The sequence below is a fragment of the Pelmatolapia mariae genome, linkage group LG4, assembly GCF_036321145.2.
Source record: "Pelmatolapia mariae isolate MD_Pm_ZW linkage group LG4, Pm_UMD_F_2, whole genome shotgun sequence".
NCBI lineage: Eukaryota > Metazoa > Chordata > Actinopteri > Cichliformes > Cichlidae > Pelmatolapia > Pelmatolapia mariae.
In genome coordinates, this window is record NC_086230.1 from 5,179,144 (window position 1) to 5,201,770 (window position 22,627).

At 39.6% G+C, this 22,627-nt stretch overlaps 1 protein-coding gene across 1 annotated transcript in view; it reads right to left on the reverse strand.

The window, feature by feature from the left end:
- LOC134625699 (beta-1,4 N-acetylgalactosaminyltransferase 2-like) overlaps positions 1 to 22,627 on the reverse strand; it is a 37,368-nt gene continuing 14,741 nt past the window's right edge. The window contains exons 3-9 of the mRNA XM_063470954.1: positions 16,238 to 16,381; positions 9,188 to 9,301; positions 9,009 to 9,095; positions 6,717 to 6,898; positions 5,741 to 5,884; positions 299 to 527; positions 1 to 185 (exon numbers count right to left, since the gene is read on the reverse strand). Of these exons, the coding sequence (XP_063327024.1) occupies positions 1 to 185; positions 299 to 527; positions 5,741 to 5,884; positions 6,717 to 6,898; positions 9,009 to 9,095; positions 9,188 to 9,301; positions 16,238 to 16,381 (1,085 nt within the window). The remainder of the gene's footprint in view (positions 186 to 298; positions 528 to 5,740; positions 5,885 to 6,716; positions 6,899 to 9,008; positions 9,096 to 9,187; positions 9,302 to 16,237; positions 16,382 to 22,627) is intronic.

A 22,627-nucleotide genomic window follows, 5' to 3' on the forward strand; every position in this document is an offset into this window, starting at 1 on the left:
CTATCCATATTTGATGCACTTAAGGTGGTTTTTGAAGAAATGAAGCTGCAGTTTGAATTCCGAGTCATCCTTTCTAGGACTTCTGAACTTGCGATAGCGAGCACTTCTGGCTACATGTTGATGGTCAATGGATACATCACCACAAGTGGCAACAAGTAAATAGCCCAGGCCATCCATAAAGAACTCTAGATTTAAAAAAAAAAGTATTTTAAAATAAAACATTTTGTTATCATAGCTAAGCAAAACTGAAAACTTGCTGTTCTTGTCACTTTTAAACCAAACTGAGATCTGGACCTACCTGAATGTGCTAGCCGCTGTAGCTTAGGGTCAAATCCCACCCTCTGTACAGCATCTGTACGGGCCAGGAAGAAGTTGACAACTCCACTGGCCAAAAAGCATTGTGGGTAACCAGGAACTGAATGTAATTTCTTATTAGACTTCCTGTATAGGCAGCCACCTTCAGTTTCTTCTCCTTCTTCATAGATAAGAGAGAAATAAAACTGATTCTTTTTTACTGACCCACCAACCTAAAAAGAAGAGAAACCGAAGCTATAAATATTATCATGAACAGAGATGGGCAGTAACATGTTACTCTGGGAGAGAGTACGACCATGCAGCGTTTAAAGTGTGGAAGTACTGACATTACTTGGAGTTTGATTCTGTAAAAAGTGACAAAAACAGCGTCCGCTGTTTCCTCTGCGTGGGAAGAAAAGTTCTTTCTACAGAGAAAAATTTAACTTCAAATCTGAGCAAGCACTGAGCATGCTGCCACAGGAATGTGAAATTCACAGAGAAATCCCCGGACCACCCCACTGACATGACTGCTGGGACAATGTTCAAACCTCCACCAGCCCCACGCCTGCTAAACAGGTTAAAATAGATTTAAGAGCGACAGGACTCAGTGCCGCTGAGTCTTTGATCTTATTTATTTTTTGCTGTGTTTTACTCGTATATTAAAGAGATTAGAGATGAAAGATTAAAACTAATAAAACAATTTTTAAAAAGATACTTTTTCATTTCATGACATTTTATATGATGGATTATGCAGAAAAAATAGAATTGGGCTGAAAGGTGTATTGCTTTATTACTCATTCGGGTTGTGTATCACGCTTTTAAAAACTAAGTAACTAATTACTTTTGAAAATAGTAATCAGTAAAGTAATGGGATTACTTTCTTGGAGAAATAATTAGTAGTAACTAATTATTATTTTCAAGTAACTTGGCCAACACTGGTCATGAACACCAAACAGATAATCGTGACTTCTTTTTCTGTTTTTTTAATCAAAACCAAGTCTTTATCGCAAACTATTTTATGAGGTGGCTAACCTTTCTGTAGTTGATTTAATAAAATGGTCTTTAACTAAGCTTGGGCCTTACTCTGTCTAACTTTTGCTTGTCACTGGTTGTAACTCTGAATCACAAGAAAAAAAATCTGATTGGCCACTTTATTGGCTTGCTAAATTGCACTTTGATGCAGCTTAAAAAACAGTCCTTCATTCTAACTTGTTTTTCTCTTTGGAATAGTCAAATAATGCTGATCAGTTGGGTTGTAGTCCAACACAAACTCTAAGTTTAATGGCAGCTTCAGTTTACAAGTGATATTTGAAACACAATCTAAACCTCTCAACAACTTCCTCCTGCTCATTTTTCACTCCATATAATCAGGGGTGCACATAAGTGGTCCGCAGGTGCACATACGCTGTCAAAATAAAAGACGCGCATCAGATAAGAAGTTGCAACGCGCGTTTGCGTACATAAGATTTTCTGGAGGAGGACAGACATTTGTTTAGAACTCTTAAAAATGTCGAAGAAGCAAGCTCCTTTAAGCAATTACTTTGGTGTTCCTCCACCTTCAAAGAAATGTCAGAAGGAGTCCGAACCCCAAAAGAAGCGCGTATTCTCGGAAAAGTGTCACTTGTGAATGACGAACGCACAGAGATGTGGTGCAGAATATGCCGTTTTCCATTTGTTTGAAGCCAGCTCACCTCCTGCAACCATTTTTCCAAGAATACGCGCTTCTTTTGCGGTTCGGACTCCTTCTGACATTTCTTTGGAGGTGGAGGAACACCAAAGTAATTGCTTAAAGGAGCTTGCTTCTTCGACATCTTTAAGAATTCTAAACAAATGTCCGTCCTCCTCCAGAAAATCTTATGTACGTAAACGCGCGTTGCAACTTCTTATCTGGTGCGCATCTTTTATTTTAACAGCGTATGCGCACCTGCGGACCACTTATGTGCACCCCTGAATATAATATATGTGACTGTGGCTTGTATGTTACATGCTTTACAAAAGCTTGGAAGCTTATTCCTGTTCCCGTAAAAGTGCAAGATTTATGATCAGTCTTCTTGATATATGCTCAATCATCCAGGTAAGTAAATCTCCAAAAGTTGATTCTGTTCATCTGGACGTAGCGTTTTGTGGGAGAAACGTTTCGTCACTCATCCAAGTGACTTCTTCAGTCTCAGCTGACTGCAGGTTTCCCCAAATCTTATAAACAGTACATTTGCATAATGACTGAAACCAGCCCACTGAAGGAAGAATGGGCTGGGAGGTCAGTTCCTTAATCTTAATTATGCAAATTCTCATGACCACTGATCAACAACCACTGACCAAAACCCACTGATCAAAGCCCACTGATCAATGGCCATGAGTACCATTCACAGAGAGTTGGGGAATGGCTGCAATCACAGCATTGTAAGATGGCAAGAGATGTACCCTTAGGCCCCCTCCTCGATTCAGAGATGGTCTTTCCCTTTTCACATAAATGGCCTCCTTGACTCCGCGCTCAAACCAGCGTTCCTCCCTGTCCAAGATGTGTGCATCCTCATCCTTGAAAGAGTGTCCACTGGCCTGTAGGTGTAAATAGACTGCAGAGTCCTGGCCTGACGAGGTAGCTCTTCTGTGTTGTGCCATCCGCTTCGCCAAAGGTTGTTTGGTTTCCCCGATGTATAAATCCTGGCAATCCTCCTGGCACTTAACAGCGTACACTATGTTACTCTGTGTCGGGGGACCCAATCCTTGGGGTGGACCAATTTTTGGCGCAGCGTGTTTTGGGGTTTAAAAGCCACAGAGACCCGGTGTTTAGAAAAAATGCGTCTCAACTGCTCCGATACTCCTGACACATATGGGATCACTACAGGTTTTCGCTTGGGCAGCGGTTGTCCTTCTCTCCTGGATCGGCTGGAGCTTTCTTTAGGTGCCTTTCCAGCTTTGACAAAAGTCCAGCTGGGATAACCACATTTACTCAGGGCCTTCTTGATGTGCCGTTCTTCTGCCTCCCTGGCCGCTGTGTCAGTGGGGATGGTGTTCGCTCTGTGTTGTAGCGTCCTAATGACACCCAGTTTGTGCTCCAGTGGATGATGAGAGTCAAACCTTAAATACTGATCCGTATGTGTAGGTTTACGGTACACGTCAGCTTTTAGATGTCCCCCATTACTGATGGAAATCTCACAGTCTAAGAAGGCTAACCTGCCCCTTTTCATATCCTCCCTGGTGAATTTGATGTGTCGGTCCACCGAGTTAATGTGATCCGTGAAATGTGGTACGTCCTGAGATTTGATTTTCACCCAGGTGTCATCCACATATCTGAACCAATGATGTGGTGGTGTTCCAGGGTAGGATAGTAAAGCCCTCTTTTCCACTTCTTCCATGTACAAATTGGCCACGATGGGTGAAACTGGGGAGCCCATGGCACACCCATGTTTCTGCCTGTAGAACTGACCCTTGTATGTGAAGTAGGCGGAATGAAGACACAGTTCCAAAAGCAAACACACTTGGTCGATGCTGAGAGTGGTCCTGTTGCTGAGGTTGGTGTCATCCTGTAATCTCTTACGGACTACCTCCAATGCTTCCGTGACTGGGATGCAAGTGAAGAGAGATGTAACGTCGTACGAGACCATGGTTTCATCTGCCTCCATAGTGACATCGCTCACCTTCTCAACAAAATCCAGAGTGTTCTGGATGTGGTGTTCAGAGCTGCCCACCAGCGGGTTCAGGATCGAAGCCAGAAACTTGGAGATGTTATAGGTCAGCGGTCCCCAATCCCCGGGCCTCGGACCGGTACCGGTCCGTGAGTCGTTTGGTACCAGGCCGCGAGAGTTGAGGCTCAGGTGTAAAATGTATGGTTTTCAGGGTTTTTATCGGTTTTCAGCGTTATTTTGTTATCGTTTTTATCGTTAACTCGGTTTTCCTTGGTCTTTTCACGTGTGTTATGAATAAATCTTCTTTTTTTTCGGTACCGGTACTAGTTTTATTTTGTTGTATTTATCCGCGACACCTTTAAAGGCCGGTCCGTGAAAATATTGTTGGGCATAAACCGGTCCGTGGCGCAAAAAAGGTTGGGGACCGCTGTTATAGGTGACCAAGTTGATCATACAGACAATCGGTCTTAAAGGTGCACCCTGTTTATGTATCTTCGGTAAACCATACAGACTTGGTGTAGATTCCCCTGGGTACAGCCTGTGGTATGAGGTCCGGTCAATAGCTTTGTCTTGATCTAACTGCTTCAGACAGTCTATCACCCTCTTCCTGTAGCCACTTCCTGGGTCTCGTTTCAGGGGCTCATAAGTATTTTCATCACTGAGTAGTGACAAAATTTTCTCATGATCGTCTTTCTGGTTTAGCAATACTGTGCACCTACCCTTGTCTGCCGGAAGGATGATAATGTTGTTGTCATTACTAAGTGATGTGAGTGCCTTCCTCTCCTCCATGGTGATGTTGGATGCTGGGGGCTTTGCATTGCTGAGACAGGCCGAAACATTTGTCCCTAGTTGCTCTGCTTCCATTTCTGCAATATTGTTGTTTCGAATTGCTGTTTCTGTGGCTGTGATCAGCTCCACTAGCGGGATTTGTCTCGGTGTGACAGCAAAATTCAACCCTTTAGCAAGGATGTTTTTTTCTGCTTGGGTGAGCTGTCTGTCAGACAAATTCTTCACCCACTTGTCCACATCCTCGGTGTCTCTCTTCTGGCCACTGAGGACACTCTCCGTATTTTGCGGTGGTTTCCGACGTAAAACAAGTAAGTCAAACTTCCTTTGTTGCCTGGTCTTAGACTTCTTGTGCTGTGCTAGACGAGCCTTCTCAGTAAAGTCAAACACCTTTTTAAGAGTATTCTCATCTAAAAGCATTGTCAGTCTCTGTCGGATCCGCTCCTCTTGAGATTTTAGCATGTCGATGGTAAAATTTGTTTGCCTCACCCGTTCATTAAGCAACTGATGCTGTGCCTTCTGGAGGATTTTTGTTGCCCGGAAGCCTTTAACTGAAGAGCTCATTTGCAGACTTTTAGGAGTAATCCTGTTTTGTCGGCATCTGAGGCTGAATCTCAGGTGGTTCCTGTAATCCGCTATCTTTGCTCATACTGACGAACAAGCTTTAGGCAGTCCTTGCCAAAGTGGGTTAAAACGTCTCTCCAGATGAACAGAATCAACTTATGATCAGTCTTATCAAAAGGGAACGAGCCTTGGTGGTGATGGTGGAATGGGCGTATTAGGTCACACTTAGAATGCAAACGTCTGATTTAGCTGAAGAAGAAAAAAAAATCTGACAAAAACACAGAATTCTGCAGTTAATTTAGTGTAGCAGGAACCTAGATCACATTAGTGATGAAAATGATCAGCAGATTGGTGTGGTGTGGCTTAAAACTGTTACTAGAAATGAATATATATTTTATGTACATAGATCAGTTAGTGTTCTAGTTAAAGAAGAAAACACAATCGGGTAACATGACCTATTTCATTCTCACCACATCCAGTTCAGGGACCGCCTCCATCACCTCCACAAGCTTCTCTATCTTTGTCTTCTCTGTAAACAAAAAGTCATCATCCACCCACAGGAAGTACTTGGTGGTTACCTGGGAAACAGCCAGATTTCTGCCTGCAAACCAGCCCTGAGGATGAAAACATCTTTTACAGTCTGTTTTAATGGTCCTTTGACCCTCTGAGGTGTAAGTAGTCACTTGTGACATTCATTACTTCTAGACTGGACTATTGTAATTCAATATTATCAGATTGTTCTGAAAGTTCCTAAAAACACTAATCCAAAACACTGGAGTCTAATCTTAAAAGCTGCAAACTTTTTTTTTTCTAAAAGCTTACAGGTAGGGCTGGATCAAGTCACACTTGACTACTGGAGGATTTCATGCGATGCACTGAGCATTTCCTCTCCACTCTTCTTCTTCTTCACTTTTAATTCCTCACATTTGTATACCACTGCAGCATGTGATTACGTTTTTTCTCTCTCTGTCCCTTATTCTGTGTTTTGTCCTGTCTGTCAGTGATCTCTTTTTCATTTCACTTCTCTTTATTTTCTCTTTCTGCAGCTGGTTATGGCAGATGGACGGCCCTCACCAAGCCTGGTTCTGTTCGAGGTGCCTTCACGTTTAGTTTTTAATTTTCATCATTGCACAATGCTGACTGTTGGGATTTCTTCAATACATTTTCTTTCTTTCTTTATATTTATTTATTCCTAATTGTTCTGCATTAATCTCATTAATCTGACTTCCAAGTTAGAATAATAGATAACTTGCAAACAGATTTATATTTAGGGGATGAGTGATTTAAACTCTAATTCTAGAAAAGAAAAAAGCACACAATTCTATATTTTACTATTTTAATAAATCCTTCAATAACTATACTGCTATGTCCAAGACATCTGATAAAACTCAGTATGAATAAAAAAAAACCCAACCACAATCTTAAGTTCTAAATGTCTATGCATACCTGTGCTGGAGGCATGATGTAATGTTGGATGTTTTCTCCGGTAATGTGTTCTGGTTCAAAGCTGTCATCTGCAACAATAACTTTTATGTTGCTATAGAATTTTCGGATGCTGTCCAACAAGACTTTCAGCTGTTCATACCGCAGGAAGGTCTTTGTGGCGATGGTAACTTGAGAGCTGATATCTAACAGACAGAAGCAAAGAAATGTTTCAAGAAAATAAGACAGATCATCTGCTACAGAGTAGAATGAGTTTTGTGCAAACTGTGCAAATTGAACAGCAAACTGTTCCATTGCTGAAGCCGCTGCACTGAGCTGATGCAGCAAGGTGGTTTTTGCCTCTTGTTGTGGTAACCCCCGAACCAAATGGTGGACACCAGAGGTGAGGGGAGCCACCAGGCTGAAAAATGAGTAGTATCGGGCTTGGTTAGCCTGTGGGACTCCGGAGGCACCTGATAGGTACCGGCAGGCCAAGTGGAACGCGGCTTGAGCAGTGGGTGAAGCAAAAAACTGGAGTGTGAGAGCAGTTCGGAGAGGCCTTGGAAAAAGATTTTCGGACTGCCTTGAAGAGATTCTGGCAAACCTTCTGGCGACTCAGTAGGGGAAGGCGGTACTCTACCTGCACTGTGTATAGTGCGGGTGGAGTGCTGCTGACTTCGTTTGAGAACATTGTCGGGCAGTGGAAAGAATACTTCGGAAGTATACTTCGAGGACCACCTTAATCTCACTGGCACGCCTTCTGTGAAGGAAGCAGAGTCTAGGGACGAGGCAGACGACTCACCTATCTCTGGGGCGAGGTCACTGAAGCAGTTAAACAGGTCCTTGGTGGCAGGGTCCCTGGGGTGGATGAGGTTCGCCCTGAGTTCCTGAAGGCTCAGAATGTTGTTGGGCTGTCTTGGTTGACACGCCTCTACAATGGTGCGTGGAGTTCAGGGGCAGTACCTCTGGATTGGCAGACTGGGGTGGTGGTTCCCATCTTTAAGTAGGGTGTGTTCCAAATATAAGGGGGATCACACTCCTCAGCCTTCCTGGGAAAGTCTATGCCAGGGTGCTGGAAAGGAAAGTCTGTCTGTTAGTCGAACCTCAGATACAGGAGTAACAATGGTGTTCTCGCCCTAGTTGTGGAACACTGGACGAGCTCTTTACCCTCTCAAGGATACTTGAGGATGCATGGGAGTTTGCCAAACCAGTCTACACGTGTTTTGTGGACGTGGAGAAAGTATTCAACCGTGTCCCTCGGAGTGCCCTGTGGAAGGTGCTTCAAGAGTGAGGGTTGTCCCGCCCATTGCTACGGGCCATTCGATCCCTATACAGCCGTTTCAAGAACCTGGCCCACATAGTCGGACTCGTTCCTGGTGGATGATGGGCTCCGCCAGGGCTACCCTTTGTCACAGATTCTGTGCATAATTTTTATGGACAGAATTTCTAGGCATAGCCAAGAGTTGGAAGGCTTTCGCTTGGGTGGTCTCAGAATCTCATCTCTGCTTTTCGCAGATGATGTGGTTCTGTTGGCTTCATCGGCTGATGGTCTCCGGCTCGCGTTGGAGTGGTTTGTGGTCGAGTATGAAGCAGTGGAAATGGGAATCAGCACCTCCAAATCTGAGGCCATGATCCTCAGCTGGAAAAGAGTGGAGTGCCCACTCCGGGTCAGGGACGAGTTCCTGCCCCAAGTAGAGGAGTTTAAGTATCTCGGATCTTCGACAGATGGATTGGTGCTGTGGCTGCAGTGATGCAGACGCTTTAGATAGCAGATACAAGCGACACAAATGAGCTTCCTTTAAAGGGTGGCTGGCCGCTCCCTTAGCAAGCTAGAGCATGTGGCCAGGGAGAGGGAGGTCTGGGGTTCATTGCTTAGGCTGCTGCCCTGGTGACCCGGCGTCGCTTTGGGATGGGATGGATGGATGGATGGATGGACGGATGGACGGATGGAGACCCGAAACTGAGAGCAGACCCCAGGTTAGACCTGGTGAGATTGTACATCACATTATTTTTCGCATCTGGTTTCAAAGCACTCAGCCAAAGGAGTTATTGATTTAATAATCCACAAGGAACAAAAACAAATTGTGAAGGGGAATTTAACTTAGAATACTTAATATTTTAACAACACACTATTCCCACTAACTAGTAGTAAGATACAAAATAAAACCAAAGAAATAATTGGGTTGGCATATACTGTGAAAGAACCTTCATAAAATTCATGGTTTTCCTGCATTTCTCGCTCTCTCTCTCTCTCTCTCTCTCTCCCCCCCCCGCTCTCTTTTTTTTAATACCCTTGCTTGAAAAGTAGACTCCTACCTGTTCCCATGTCATACAGGACTGGTACATGAGGCTGCTTGATGGCAATAGCGAACACAGCTTCATGGTTTTCAAACTGGAAAGTTACTAAAAACAGAAAAATAAAAAATACTTATTGCACACTAAAAAGAAGATTTGGGCTTAAAAGACAAGACTCTGAGTTCCCAGACAATGCAGACCAAGGTCTCCAGTGTTGATATGGTAGACTGTGCTAGTATAGGACACTTTGACCAGCATGTCATTGAGCAGCTCCAGGCTCCTGGACTTGATTATCAATTCTTTCTCACCAGAACCTGTGAATTACAATTTCACAACATTTCATTCCAGTGTCTTCTTTAGATTGAAGTTTGATTGTGAATGTCATAACATATCAAACCCATCATATCATGCAGTGACCCCTCCATGCTCTATTCATACTTTCAGGACATAACTGTTCTGCCATAGAATAAAGTTAATGACTCAGAACATATTTGTTCCTGATTTGCGGTGACCCATCCTTTGAAGGGATATATCAGACACAAATCAAGCCAACAAATTAACCTCCACAACATAACAGATTTGTTTAGTATAGGAGTTATAGCTTTTATTTGTCACCAATTTATAAATAAACTGATGAGAAGTGGAATCTCACCTTCGACTGTGACCTCTGCTGGTGGAATATCTGTGGTCAGGATACCTTTAGAGACTTTTAAGACCACCTAGAATAGAAAAATCTGAATAAACTAAAAAAGTACTCAGAGTATTCATACTTACACAGACATCTGTGAGATCATTCATTTTAATCACAGTGACAGTAAACTCTGGATATAAATTTACATACAATCACAGGAAATTGTTTTCATTTTTAATTTCCCTAATTTCTTGTGGTATTTGATTTAGATGTATTATCTTATATTTGAAAGCTGGCCCCAGACCACAACCACAAAACCAGACTCAGTGTCATGGCCTGATGTTACTACAGGGCTTTATGTATGCAGCTAGCAAAATGCTAAAGAGAGCTTAGGGGCCATCCACATGGCAAGCACATGACAACCAGAGACCAAAAAAGTTAATAATGTAAATAAGTGACTTCAAGTGAGAATGAATGAAGAAAAGCACTGGTGGGGCAACTGGATAGGTCCTGAGTAAGACTTTATACATTATAGTAATTATATTATTTGAGAAATAGCTTTGGTTTAATAATCATTTAGCAAATTATAAAATTCATATTACTAACACTCTGGCTTTAAATATCAAACTCATCTTCAGCAAAGTATCTAGGGCCTGACAATTTTGCTTACGGTGTGGTTTCTGTCTTCAACTCAAACTCATCACCAAAATGGCTTCATTTGCAAATGACAAAGAATTATTCCTACAACATAAAGAATGCAAATTCAGCATCCTTGTTTCTTTAAATCTCTATGATAATAGTATTAAAATTAAAGTTACCAAGAGCTTCTAAGGTCATCACAATTACTATGAGGAAATTTAAAGTTTCACCAAGTAGAAATACTACAGTGGCAGCCTTGAAGTTCACTGTTTTTTAAATGAAACATACAGACCTACCTTTGGAGTTTAGAAATATTTGATACCCATGTTGCACCTCTACTATTCTAACAGAGTTTGGTGAGATTTGCCTATCAAGCTGAACTGTTTTATGACACTAACCTTGTAGCTGCTTCTTTTTCCTGCATGCAGCTGTAAACCTAAAATTAAAATGACCACACTGTGACAGCATCCCATGATGGAAAGAAATAGATACGTCAGTGGTTATATTGACCTTATAACAAAGAAACTTAAAAAAGGCAAATGATCAAGGAAGTGACTGAACATGTGAAAATCGAGATCCACCTTCCTGTCTGTAACCATGGTAGCTCTACCCTGAAATTGTGTTTGATAATATATGACATGCTGCAGTGCCTTATTTGGCGTGATCTCTTTTATTACTCATTACCTCTGTATTTCTTCATGTCTCACCTGGTATGACAGAGGAGGACAAGGGCTGTACTGTGTAACCTTGGATTGGATACTGCAGAGGAGAGTTGGGCAAAGCAAACAGCAACTTGGACAGTACAGAAGTTGTCCTGTGGAAGAAATGAGGTGTATGCAAACACAGATCATTTTGACTAATCAAGTATAATGACTACAAAGCAACAAATAAGTACTATGAGGCCAAAGGTCAATCTAACTAGTGGCATTATTGGATAAGCAATACTTATCCATATGGGAAATAAAGCATGTAATCATGTTTTCAACAAACATGGAATCATTTCAGTGTGGCCAAGAAAAAAAATGTAAATAGTTAAACACCTCTTGAGTTTTGTTTTTTTTAGCTTTTGAAATTTAGTAATATTAGATGTGGTTCCGCCCCAACTGCTGGTCCTTTGCCCTGCCCCGTCATCAATATCTGATCAACATTTCTCACTTTTTAAGAGCTGGTGTGACTAGACCTCTATTCTGTGTGTCAACGTCATACATTTCTGGGCCCTATGCTACAAAGTGAGATCAACATACCCAGGGTATCTTTCTATTGTTAGGATTAATGTACTTTAAGTAAATTTTCAAAATATTCGTCTTTAAATAATAATAATAAATATTTCAACATAAAGTGCAGTTTTTCGTCTTAAAAAAATAAGGCAGAAACATAAAAGGTTATTTGAACAGCTTCACCTTTAAACTCTGAGTAACCTTAGCCAACATTATTTTGTACATTTGGCTAAAACAGTGTGATTATTAAACATTTTAGTAAAAAAAAAAAAAAAAAACCCAATGGACGCACAATACCTCCATTCTTATTTACTGTCCGTCTCTTGCAGCCAGTTACTTAGACAAACTAGCCTGTTCACATTTTCAGAGCTCAAGGCAGCTCTCTTTTTTGTTACTGTGTGACCTGCAGGTGAGAACAGTCTCTCACATGGGACAGAAGTGGCAGGACTAATCGAATACTTGTAGGACAGGACAGACAGCTGTGGGTGGTTCACTGATCGACTGGACCACCACTGTAGCGGGAAGTCTGTCTCACTGATAGTGGCTTCTGCTCTGCACAAACTCAGGGCCCTTTTACACAGGGCTTCCTCATCTAAATCTGTAGCACATTTTCTAACCCCCTATCTTTTACCACTGATAGTATTCTACAGTCCCGAGCAATCCATTTTGCTAGAGAATTTATAAGTTTGTCCTGTGTTGACTTACTAATTTTGGTCCTTAAAAAAGTAATTTCATCATGTTTGGGCTGTTGACACCTTTTGTTGGTACTCGAACTGCTAGCACCAACAGTTCCCACAGTTTCTGTGCTCACTGCCTTGCATGTCTTGCATTTAGATGTTAGCATAAGGTTGAAGTGCTTCGGTGGTATGCAAACTCCTTTTTGCAGTTTGCACAAAACCACGCTTTTTTTCAAGGCTTCCGTCGGGTAGTCTTTTGAAATGAAATTTGCCTCCAATCAGTCCTAGCAACATGCTTTCTTCTGATTCTTCCATTTCTGTAGCAGTGTGCATCGGTTAATTTGTTTGTTTGTTTTTGTTTTTTATACGTGTTAGCCTGCTGCCTTAAGCCTGGTCAAGATGGCGCCGGCATGCCGTCTCTTAGTTCTGAAATGTTTATGTATTGTGTTCATAGTGCCGTCCCTGCTAGCTTTAAAAACGCACTCCTTGTTGGTGTATAAGCAACAGACGCTTCTTAATATCCGTGACGCACTGCTGATGTCCTTGCCACTAGCGATCATGGCTGTTTAGAACTTTTTTTGCCGTCAAACAGCGCTGCCTTCTTCCTGTTTACCCGATGTTATCGGAGCATGCTCACCTGTTGCAGTTTTATTCGTCGCCATGCCAACAGTATACGAGGGGAAGTAATAAGCTGGACGTTATGTTCCTAACTGAGACATAGCTTTGCGCTGGTGAAGTGGCAACTTTGCTGGAACGTTGCCCAGGTTGTCTGGGAGGGGAGGCGGGGTAGCCTCTATCATCAAAGACTGTTTTAAATGCAAACAGATTTTTTTTACCTCATTTGAGTCCCAGCTCCTGACTTTAAGCTGTCCCGTGGTTCTAACTATAGTTACCTTTTATCCACTTAAACATACTGACTTGTTGATTTCAGAATTCTCAGACTTGTTAAAATGTTTTATCGCTGTATGAAAGGATTCTTTCATAGTGAGTGATATGAAAAAACATAGACTTTAATTTTCATCTATGTTGTGAGGATAAATCCCTGGTCAAAGACTTCTTGAATATAATTGAGTCCCTAAATTTCACACAATTTGTGTCTGGGCCAACATGCAAGGGCCACACCCTAGACCTTGTCCTGGGGTACGTACTTAATGTATCTGTGACTGAAACCTGTCTTTTACCTATTTTAGAACATTTAGCAATTTTATTTGATATTTTAATTCCTACATCTCCACTCTCTGAGAGGGAAAATTGCCCCTCAGTTCATCTCGTCACATTAGCCCTGAAGCATTGCTTAGAATTAATTTACCTGACGTGTTGGATCCCATTTTTATCCATGAAGTATGTGTGGACACTTTGACTGTGAACTTTAATAATGCAATTCTTGACCTGTTGCTCCTGTAAAGAAGTTAAATTGTCGTCAAAGGAACCTTGTGCCCTGGCTAAATGAGGAACTGATGAAGTTGAGAAGAATTTGTAGAAAAGCCGAGCGTTGCTGGTGATGTTCCAGATTAGAAGTATTTCTACAGGCTTGGAAAGAGCAGCGCACTGTCAACCAACAACCTGTTTGAGCCATTTCAGTCTGTTTTTAGACCAAACCACTCCAGAGAAACTGCTTTAATCAAAGTGGTAAACGATCTGTTGGTAAATGAAGACAATGATCGCACCTCATTTTTATTACTGCCAGATCTAAATGCTGCCGCCTTTGACACTGTGGAGCACTGTATTTTATTGGATAGGCTAGAACATTTTATAGGAGTTGCGGGAAATGTTTTATAATGGCTGAGATCCTACCTGTCTGGGAGATCTCAGACTGTTAGTTTTAAAAATGATATCTCTGAGAACTGTGCAGTGAGGCACGGGGTCCCTCAGGGCTCTGTAATTGGCCCATTGCTGTTTTCTTTGTATCTGCTGCCTTTTGTTGTTCTTTTACATTCTTTTAATGTAACCTGTTATGCTACTGACCTGCAGCTTTATGTTCCCTTTAACCATTGGAAACTGTGTTGACTTGTCTAAATTAGAAGCTTGTCTATCTGCCATTAGGAGCTGGTTATCTGATCATTTCCTGCTTCTTAATACTAATAAGACAGATTTCATGGTCATTGGATCACAAAAATTTAAGTACTTGTCCAAAATTGATGACTATGTCATAAATTGCAGAGACAAGGTAAAAAACTTGGGTGTATGGTTTGACACGGTGCTCTCCTTCGAGTCCAATGTTGAAGAGCCAACAATGACTGCCTTTTATCACCTAAAGAACATAGCTAAAATCAGGCAAGTTGTATCACTGGACACTGCAGACGTACTTGTCCATGCATTTGTGCCTTTGCATTTGATTATTGTAAAGCTCTTCTTTCTGGGTTACTGAAGGAAAGTTTTAAAGGTTTGTAAATGGTACAAAATGCAGCTGCTCGCATTTTAACCAAAACTGGGAAATTTGAGCACATTACCCCAGTACTGAAATCTCTTCACTGGTTGCCTTGTCAGTTTCGCCCAGATTTTAAAGTCCTGTTGCTCACCTACAAGGCTTTAAATGGTTTAGCGCCTTCATATCTTTCTGACCTTTTGCACCTCTATGTTCTTTCCCATGTTCTTCGATCTCAGGATACTGGCCTTCTAAAAGTTCCTAAAGCCAGAAAAAAAAGACTATTTGGGAGCATGCTTTTTCTTTTCATGCTCCATTTTTGTGGAGCATGCCTGTTTTTTCTGTACTGGTTTTATTTTTTATTTTATTCATCTTTTTATCTTGTAATAACTGTTCAGTACTTTGTTTGAAAGCTCTATATAAAAAAAGTTATTATTATTATTCAAATTAATTAATCGCAATTAACACGCTAAATTCCCACCCCTAATTTTTACATTACTCTTAAATCCATTTTTAAATGTATGCAGTCGTGAGTATGTTACTAAAACTGTTGTTTATATTTCTGCAAAGTTTGTGACATCATGTTGGATTTATAACCAAGTGTAACTTAAAAATATGCAGAAGTAATTTCTCCTTGATGGAATTATCTGCAGAGGCAGAATGCACCATGAAATTACTTGTTTGTTTGCTCACATTCCCAAAGACCCAGCCCAGCATCCATAAAATGCGGCTTAAACAGCTGATAAGAGTTACACACCCACCAGATCTTAGCTGCTTTGCCTTTGGTTATCAATTGTTCTCTGACTTCAAGGTTTTTTTCCCCTGTCTGGATTAACTAAGGTTGTAAATGCAGCTCGATGTACAACCTGTTCTTTGGATCCTCTACCAGCTTGGGCTATAAAGTAAATGTGGTCAGTTTTAGGACCTTACATTCTGTTTCTTTTAAATACTTCATTGACGACCGGAGTTCTCCCTGCCTGTTCTAAATCAGGTGTGGTAATACCGATCTTGAAAACACCTGGACTGGATGTTAACATGGTTGCAAGCTATAGACCAGATCACCAGATCTCTTAAGTTAGCACTGTTCTAACACATTTTCTATGGGTGAAAGGTTAAAAAAACATTCTCTTTCAAGGTAGAAGAACTGGACTGAAAATGATTTAAAAAGCATTCGATTTCCAAAGAACAACGCTGAATAGCCTTTATAAAGCCCAGTGAGCACTTAAAGAAAGAAGAAACAAAGTCTGGCCTCTCTTATGCAAAATATTGAGAAATTATGGTTGGCTCAAGATGTTTGCACAATATAATAGTATAAAGAAATCTGATGAATAAGTCAAAATATAAAGTTGCAACCTAACAAAAAGAAATGAAGGACATGCATAATTCAAACAGAGGTCGGAAGCAAACAATAGGCTAAATTAAAAATTAAATTCGACCAGACTCAGAAATAACCTCCACATCTGAATTGGGATCCATGAGGAAGCTTGTGTGCAAGAACATTCTACTTCTGTAAATTGTACCTACTTATTAGATTAGATTTGAATGGCTAAATGAAGAACTGTTTGCTGGAAATAGTTTTGGTGTCTGAATGCCTAAAATTCATAGTTTATCAAGATACTCCTTTATATTAAACAAAAAAAAGTACTGCGTCATTCTTTGTTGTCCTGCTAAAATAGCACTGACAAAAACGATTAACAGTTTAGTGAGCTCCATCCATCTACCTGGCTTTGTACTGCTGGAATTCCTTAGTTCGCCGTTGCACCAACTCCTCATATTGATCCTTGGGGAGGTGTTCTTTAAGAAGGCTTGAGCCAGCAGGACAGGTGCATGGACCAGATGAGGGAAGATGCGTTGGGAGAGATGAACTGGAAGGGTAGAAGGGTGAAGGTATATCAGATGTCTTTAAAGCCTAACACTCATTTCTATGAGTATAACTATAATTAGTACAAAGATTATTATTATACCTCATTTGGTTTGGAGATGTACTTTCATGGACTGATATTAAAGTTTAACAAAAAAAAACCTGGTTTATGAAACTAAATTACATCTGAAGTAATGATAGAAACAGGGTATCATTGTTTTTAATATTTGTGTTTTCAGAAAAAACACATGCCATATTCCACAGTCTTGTGGCAAAATCACTTTGTTTCTTTAAATTATTTTTATTTAAAGGGTACAACTGGGTTCTTTACAAGGGAGACCTGGCCACCGGTAACAGCAATGCAAAAAATACAATAAATACAGCATAAATCTACAGATGATGTAATAGACAAACCCATAACCTGAAACACTAGTGCTCGCTAGTACTAGTGCTCAAGGAAAACATCTACTTCTCTCTTCATCGGTTCTAAGTTCACAGAACAGATATAGACACGTTTAAGTTTAGATCTAATGATAAGAATACATTGTTCATTAGATCTATCAGAATTCTAGGCACATATAAAAGCAGAATTTTGGAGGAGAGTACCTGGTAACTATTGGCACTGGATAGTAAAGAGGACAGAGGTAAACTGAACGTTTGCCTAGGATTGCTCTGTAGAGAAACATATCCCCGTGCTGTTTGAAGCAAGTGGTCCATGATGGCCAAATCATACACAATCTAAATGTGATTCAGAAATTTTGAATTTGAAATTAAACTTGGAGATGCATGGTACAAAAGACTCCACACATTAATTAATCACAGTAATTAGTCACAGGCAGAAAATCTTCCACAATTTTTGCTGGAATAAAAAGTTAAGGAAGAAATATTGCTAAAAAGAATCTTCATAGAGCTTCCTAACAAGACACAATTTCCCATTAAAGCAGGATTACACTGCAGGTCCATCAGCAAGAAAAGAGCAAAATTGTAACATACGTATACATCAAAGAGCTGATGTGAAACAGAGTGTTAAAAACAACGAACCTTGTCCAATGAAGCCACTGTATGTGCTTTTCATGCTGTATGTTTTTATCTTTGAAGAATCGTGTACATGTACAAAGACATTTGTACGACTATAAAAACAGACAACACCTATGGGCAATGTAGATGCACAAATTACCCAAACTCCACTAACTGCAAGTATTTGGACTTAAAAAATTGCTAAAATGCGTAAGAAGCATACTGTATCTTTCTCGGAGGTTGGGTTTTACCTCAGTTTTGGTGTGGTGGTAACATCTTTCGGCAGAATAAAATAGGATGTGGTCACAATGATCACACACACAGCAGAAACCACCTGGAGCTTCCATCTGTCAAATACAGACATCTGTAGAGGTGCACAGACACGCAGGGACATCCATTATAATCTGGAAAAACATTTTAAAATCTATAACTATAAATAAATAAAAAAGAGCCGTGGAGAAAGAACAAAGTAACATTTCATAAGGATTTGAAGTTAGATCAGGATATCTATATGGTACTGTGCAAAAGTCTTCATCCATCCCTCATTCTTTAATATTTTGCTGTTAAACATCCAGTAAGTGATGCCAGATTTTCTTGTCATTTTTAAAGTGGTCTTAAGCAATAGTTTGCCAGACTTTTCGAAGGTCTTGCCATTTTGGACAACGGCTGCTTTTCCGCTCATTTTCAGTCTAGATCTTGTACCTGACCATTTTGAGAGGATTTTTGTTTGTTTGTTAAAAATAACACTGACTTGTGAATCATCCAAGAATTTAAAAAAGCTCAAAGGATGAACCTGTGCCGTGTCTACACAGAACAAACAACTTAGCAAAGAAACCACTTTAAAGTGTATCTTTAGGCACTTTGTTACTACGTTTGTGTAGTAACAAAGTGCTATGTTTGTGGAAGGAACAAACATAGGAACAAGTTGCACAGTTCTATAGTTTACTCAGCATCCTAAAGAAAAATCCTGGGCAAACACAAAATGTTGCCAGTTAACTGACACAGCATGTAGCGTTAAAAATATTAAGTTGGCACAACTTTTCACTTTTAAGTTAGTTCGACTTATTTACTTTTCTCCAAGTAGGCGTTTTTGGGGTTTTTTCAATTCTTGGTTCCACTCAATATTCTTCCTACTCCAAGTTCTCATAACTTAATATTACTAATGACACCAAACAAACATCACCCACAAAATGCAATGTTGCAATGTTCGAGTTTGTAAAGCACTTTATAGATGAGGACTTTGTATGTCTTGTGACTCAAACTGGGTCTCCTCCTCAAAGTGTAGTCTGACAGCTTTTTTCGGGCTGGGTGTACCAAGCCATAGCAGTTACTGCCTTTCGGCTGTAGAAACTATATTTAACGCGGTGGTCCAGTATGAAAAAGTTTATTAAAAAGTCACATTAAAATACAGTGATGGTGAATGTGAAGATCAGAAAATTTTACGGTGTGTTCCCCCTAAAATATAAGTGGACATCCAAGCATGTCTGTGTTATTCCCTGGATTAATTAGCTTAACTAAAGCGTAAAAAATTGCAAGTGCATGTGTTTGATGATTTATTTTGAGTGAGCAAAATAAATTGCTGCCTGCAAAAAATGTATTATTTGTAGAATTATCTGCATCCAAGTCTGTGATTGGTTGGTTTTGTGGCACAAATATAACGGTGTTGAGAGCGCAAGCAACACATTGCGAGCAGGTCCGCAGAGACCTGAGCAAGCGCAAATGCAAAAACTGAGCGAGAGGGGCTGCTATTGTATGTGTATATGGATACTAGCAAACACTAAAATACATTTTTTGCACGCAGCAATTAATTTTGTTCACTTACATTTAGCTTTTCTTCGTTTAAAATAAATTTCTCCTCAAACTTGCACCTGCAAATTTTTATAGGTGCGCTCAATTTTTTTTTTACGTGTGCTCGGAATAGTGGCACAAAAATAACGCCATACTTAACTTGCTCGTTAGCTCCTACGTGTACCACCTTTGAAGTGGCCCGCTTTCTACTTGCTTCTCCTTATAAACGATACAACTTATATTAGGCGACAGTAAAATTAGACCTGTAACTTAATGGTTTTTGGGTTGTTTTTTTTAATGTTTTTTTAATGGGGGGCTCAGCACTGTTACTGGCTAGCAGGTAAATCAAAGCCTGGTCTGAATGTAAAATTTGAACTAGCTAAGCCTAACTCGCTGTCATAGTTTTCATATAGTAAAGACCACAGCAACATCACATATATACTTTAACTTAATTGAATTCAAGAAATAAAGGCACATTACACCGACTGTTTTGGTTTTTTTCCAGAAAATATACATCCCTTACCTTAAAAGTGCCTCCCATTTTCTGCCAATTGTTACAGTGACGTTTGATTGGACCAACTTAGAGAGGGGAGGGTTTGCGGTGTTGTTGCCAGGCAAAGTGCAAAGGTCAAAGGGAAGAAAAATATTTAATGAAAATGACAGAAGGTATTGTTCAAAAAAAAAAAAAAAAAGAAAAGAAAGAAAGACAAATTATTGTAATTCATCCCACCCTCTAGCTTTCAATGCCCATGATCCTGTGTTAAATTAATTTGAAATTGTTTTAAAAGAATTTTCAGGCTGTCTGTTAATCTGATAATGTCTATAAACCCAACTAAAACTAACTATTTAAAAAAAATAACTGATGCTTGTATTATTAAAGAAAATGGGTTGTAGTATCTACTTATAAAAGGCAGCTTGAAATAATGTGTTCACTCACTATGTATATGACAGGACTGTAAGAGTGCAATTTAACTTGTTGATTCAACAAATTGGGCCAATAATAAACACAGTAGGGAAATAATTGACTCAACTTACTTGCTGTCTCATTTAATAAGTTAAAATATTAGATTAACTAATTCAGTTCAACATTTTCACTTTTATGACAACAGGCTGAAAAATGGCAAGATTAAACAAGAGGATGTGCCTTCCCAGTTCATCTGCTGTGCTAAACCAAAATCATGTAACTCATTTTAATCATGGAAACCAGAACACATATCTTAAATTGGTATTCACTGAAATAAAAGACCATTTAAAAAAGCAGGAAATCTACTTATTATGCCATCCAGCAAAACCAATAAATTATAAAAGACAACAGTGCAATCCAAATGAAGGGGACTCATTTGGCATGGACGATCCAGAGTTCATGTAAAATTGGAAGAATATTGCACATAACTGTTCACTTGATTTAGAAGAATTAATAACTGAAAAGACAAAACAAGAAAAATAGAATAAACAGCACTCTATTAAAGAAATATAACAGAAAACTGAGAGTGCCTCCAGAACTAATGATTATGTTCAATTACAGAATTTAAGAATGAGGTCATTGGAAAAGAAAGAAATCAGAAATAGATAATCATGAATATAAGGAAGGAACAGTGTATGACTGGCAAAAAAAAATAAATAATCAAAACTCAGGATGTTTCTCAGTGGAAAGATACTGAAAACTCTATATTTAAATGCCTGGTCCAAGCAATTATTGGAGAGACAGAGGGTAGAGGCTATAAAAATAAAAGCAATGTTTACCCTAGATAAATGGTATGCAGTTGTGAGGCAATTAAAGCTGGGAAAATAACTTGGAGTTCTGAGATGGATTACTTGTAAATACGACTTCAAACCAGGTAAATTTGACCTGAACTTTATACAATAAGTAGGGAAAGGAGTTACAGCTATGTGTGCAATTATTTAAAAGGGACAAATGCTGAGTTTTCAAGATCTGAAAAATACACAATGTTACAGATCAGGACTTCTTTAGGTTCTTACAGATGTAAGACTACAACCTAAATTTTATAACGATACATAAGGATAAAATATATCCCATTATAAAGACACTTGGATTATCTCACCAAGAGACAGTTCCCAGAGTAGTGTCTACCATATGCTGTAGTCTTATGGAATCTAGAGAACACTCACTCAAGAAATTATCTTGATCAAGAGGATACCAGTTATAAATTTCATTAGTTCACCAAATAAATATTTTTAAAAGAAGGCTTCTCTTTTTCTCTAATGAATCCAGACAATGCATATAAATTAAAGGTAGATACAGTGGTGTGAAAAAGTGTTTCCCCTCTTCCTGATTTCAGATTATATGCTGGTGTTTTTTGGATCATTGACCTGCTGCAGAACCCAAGTGTGCTTCAGCTTCAAGACCACGAACAGATTGCCGGACGTTCTCCTTCAGGGTGTTTTGGTAGACAGCAGAATTCATGGTTCCACTTACCACAGGAAGTCTTCCAGATCCTGAGGCAGTAAAACAGCCCCAGACCATCACACTACCACCACTATATTTTACTGCTGACATGATGTTCCCAAAATGCTGTTTTACGTTTATGCCAGATGTAATCGGGCTCAAACCTTTTAAAAAGTTACACTTCTTGTCAGTCCAGAGACAATTTTCTCAAAAATCTTGGGATGTTTTTTGGCAAATGTGAAATGAGCCTTTGTGTTGTTTTTGGATAGCAGTCGTTTTTCTCTCCAAACTCTCCCATGGATGCCATTTTTGCCCAGTCTCTTTCTTATTGTTGAATCATGAACTCTGACCTTAACTGAGACATGTGAAGTCGGCAGTTCTTTAATATTGTTCTGGGCTCTTTTGTGACCTCCTGGATGAGTCGTTGATGTACTCTTGGAGTAATTTTGGTTGGCCGGTCACTCCTGGGAAACTCCCAAAGCTTTAGAAATGGATTGTAACCCTTTCCAGACTGAAGGATGGCAGTGACTTTGTTTTTTTGGGTGTTTCTTTAGATTGTGGTATGATGTGTTGCCTTTTGCGATCTTTGTGACAAATATGCAAACACTAGGAAATCAAGAAGGGGGCAAACATTTTTTCACACAACTGTACATTCAAATTAATTTTAACAAGTAATTTTTTCAGATCTGAAGACCATTAATTTTTGCAAATACATGGACTGCAGCTACTCTAGCATATGCATCCTTGGTTGTGGCACACTGGAAAAATTTAAAATGTTTTAAACATAAAGAAATTCAAGTAGTTGTTTCTTAAAATTTAAATGATGTGTAGGTTAAATATGGCTTAAATGTTCATAAACTGGAACAACATGATTTCTAGGAAATGCTTTAATGTCCTCTGTGTCCCAGCTTATACTGAAGAAACGAAGAGCGGACTTTCACAATGTATTTCAGAACACAGAACAGTCATTTGTACTGAAAACATGAAATTATTTTGTGCAGCACAAGGTCTATCGGGCATATTGTATATATCAAGGGC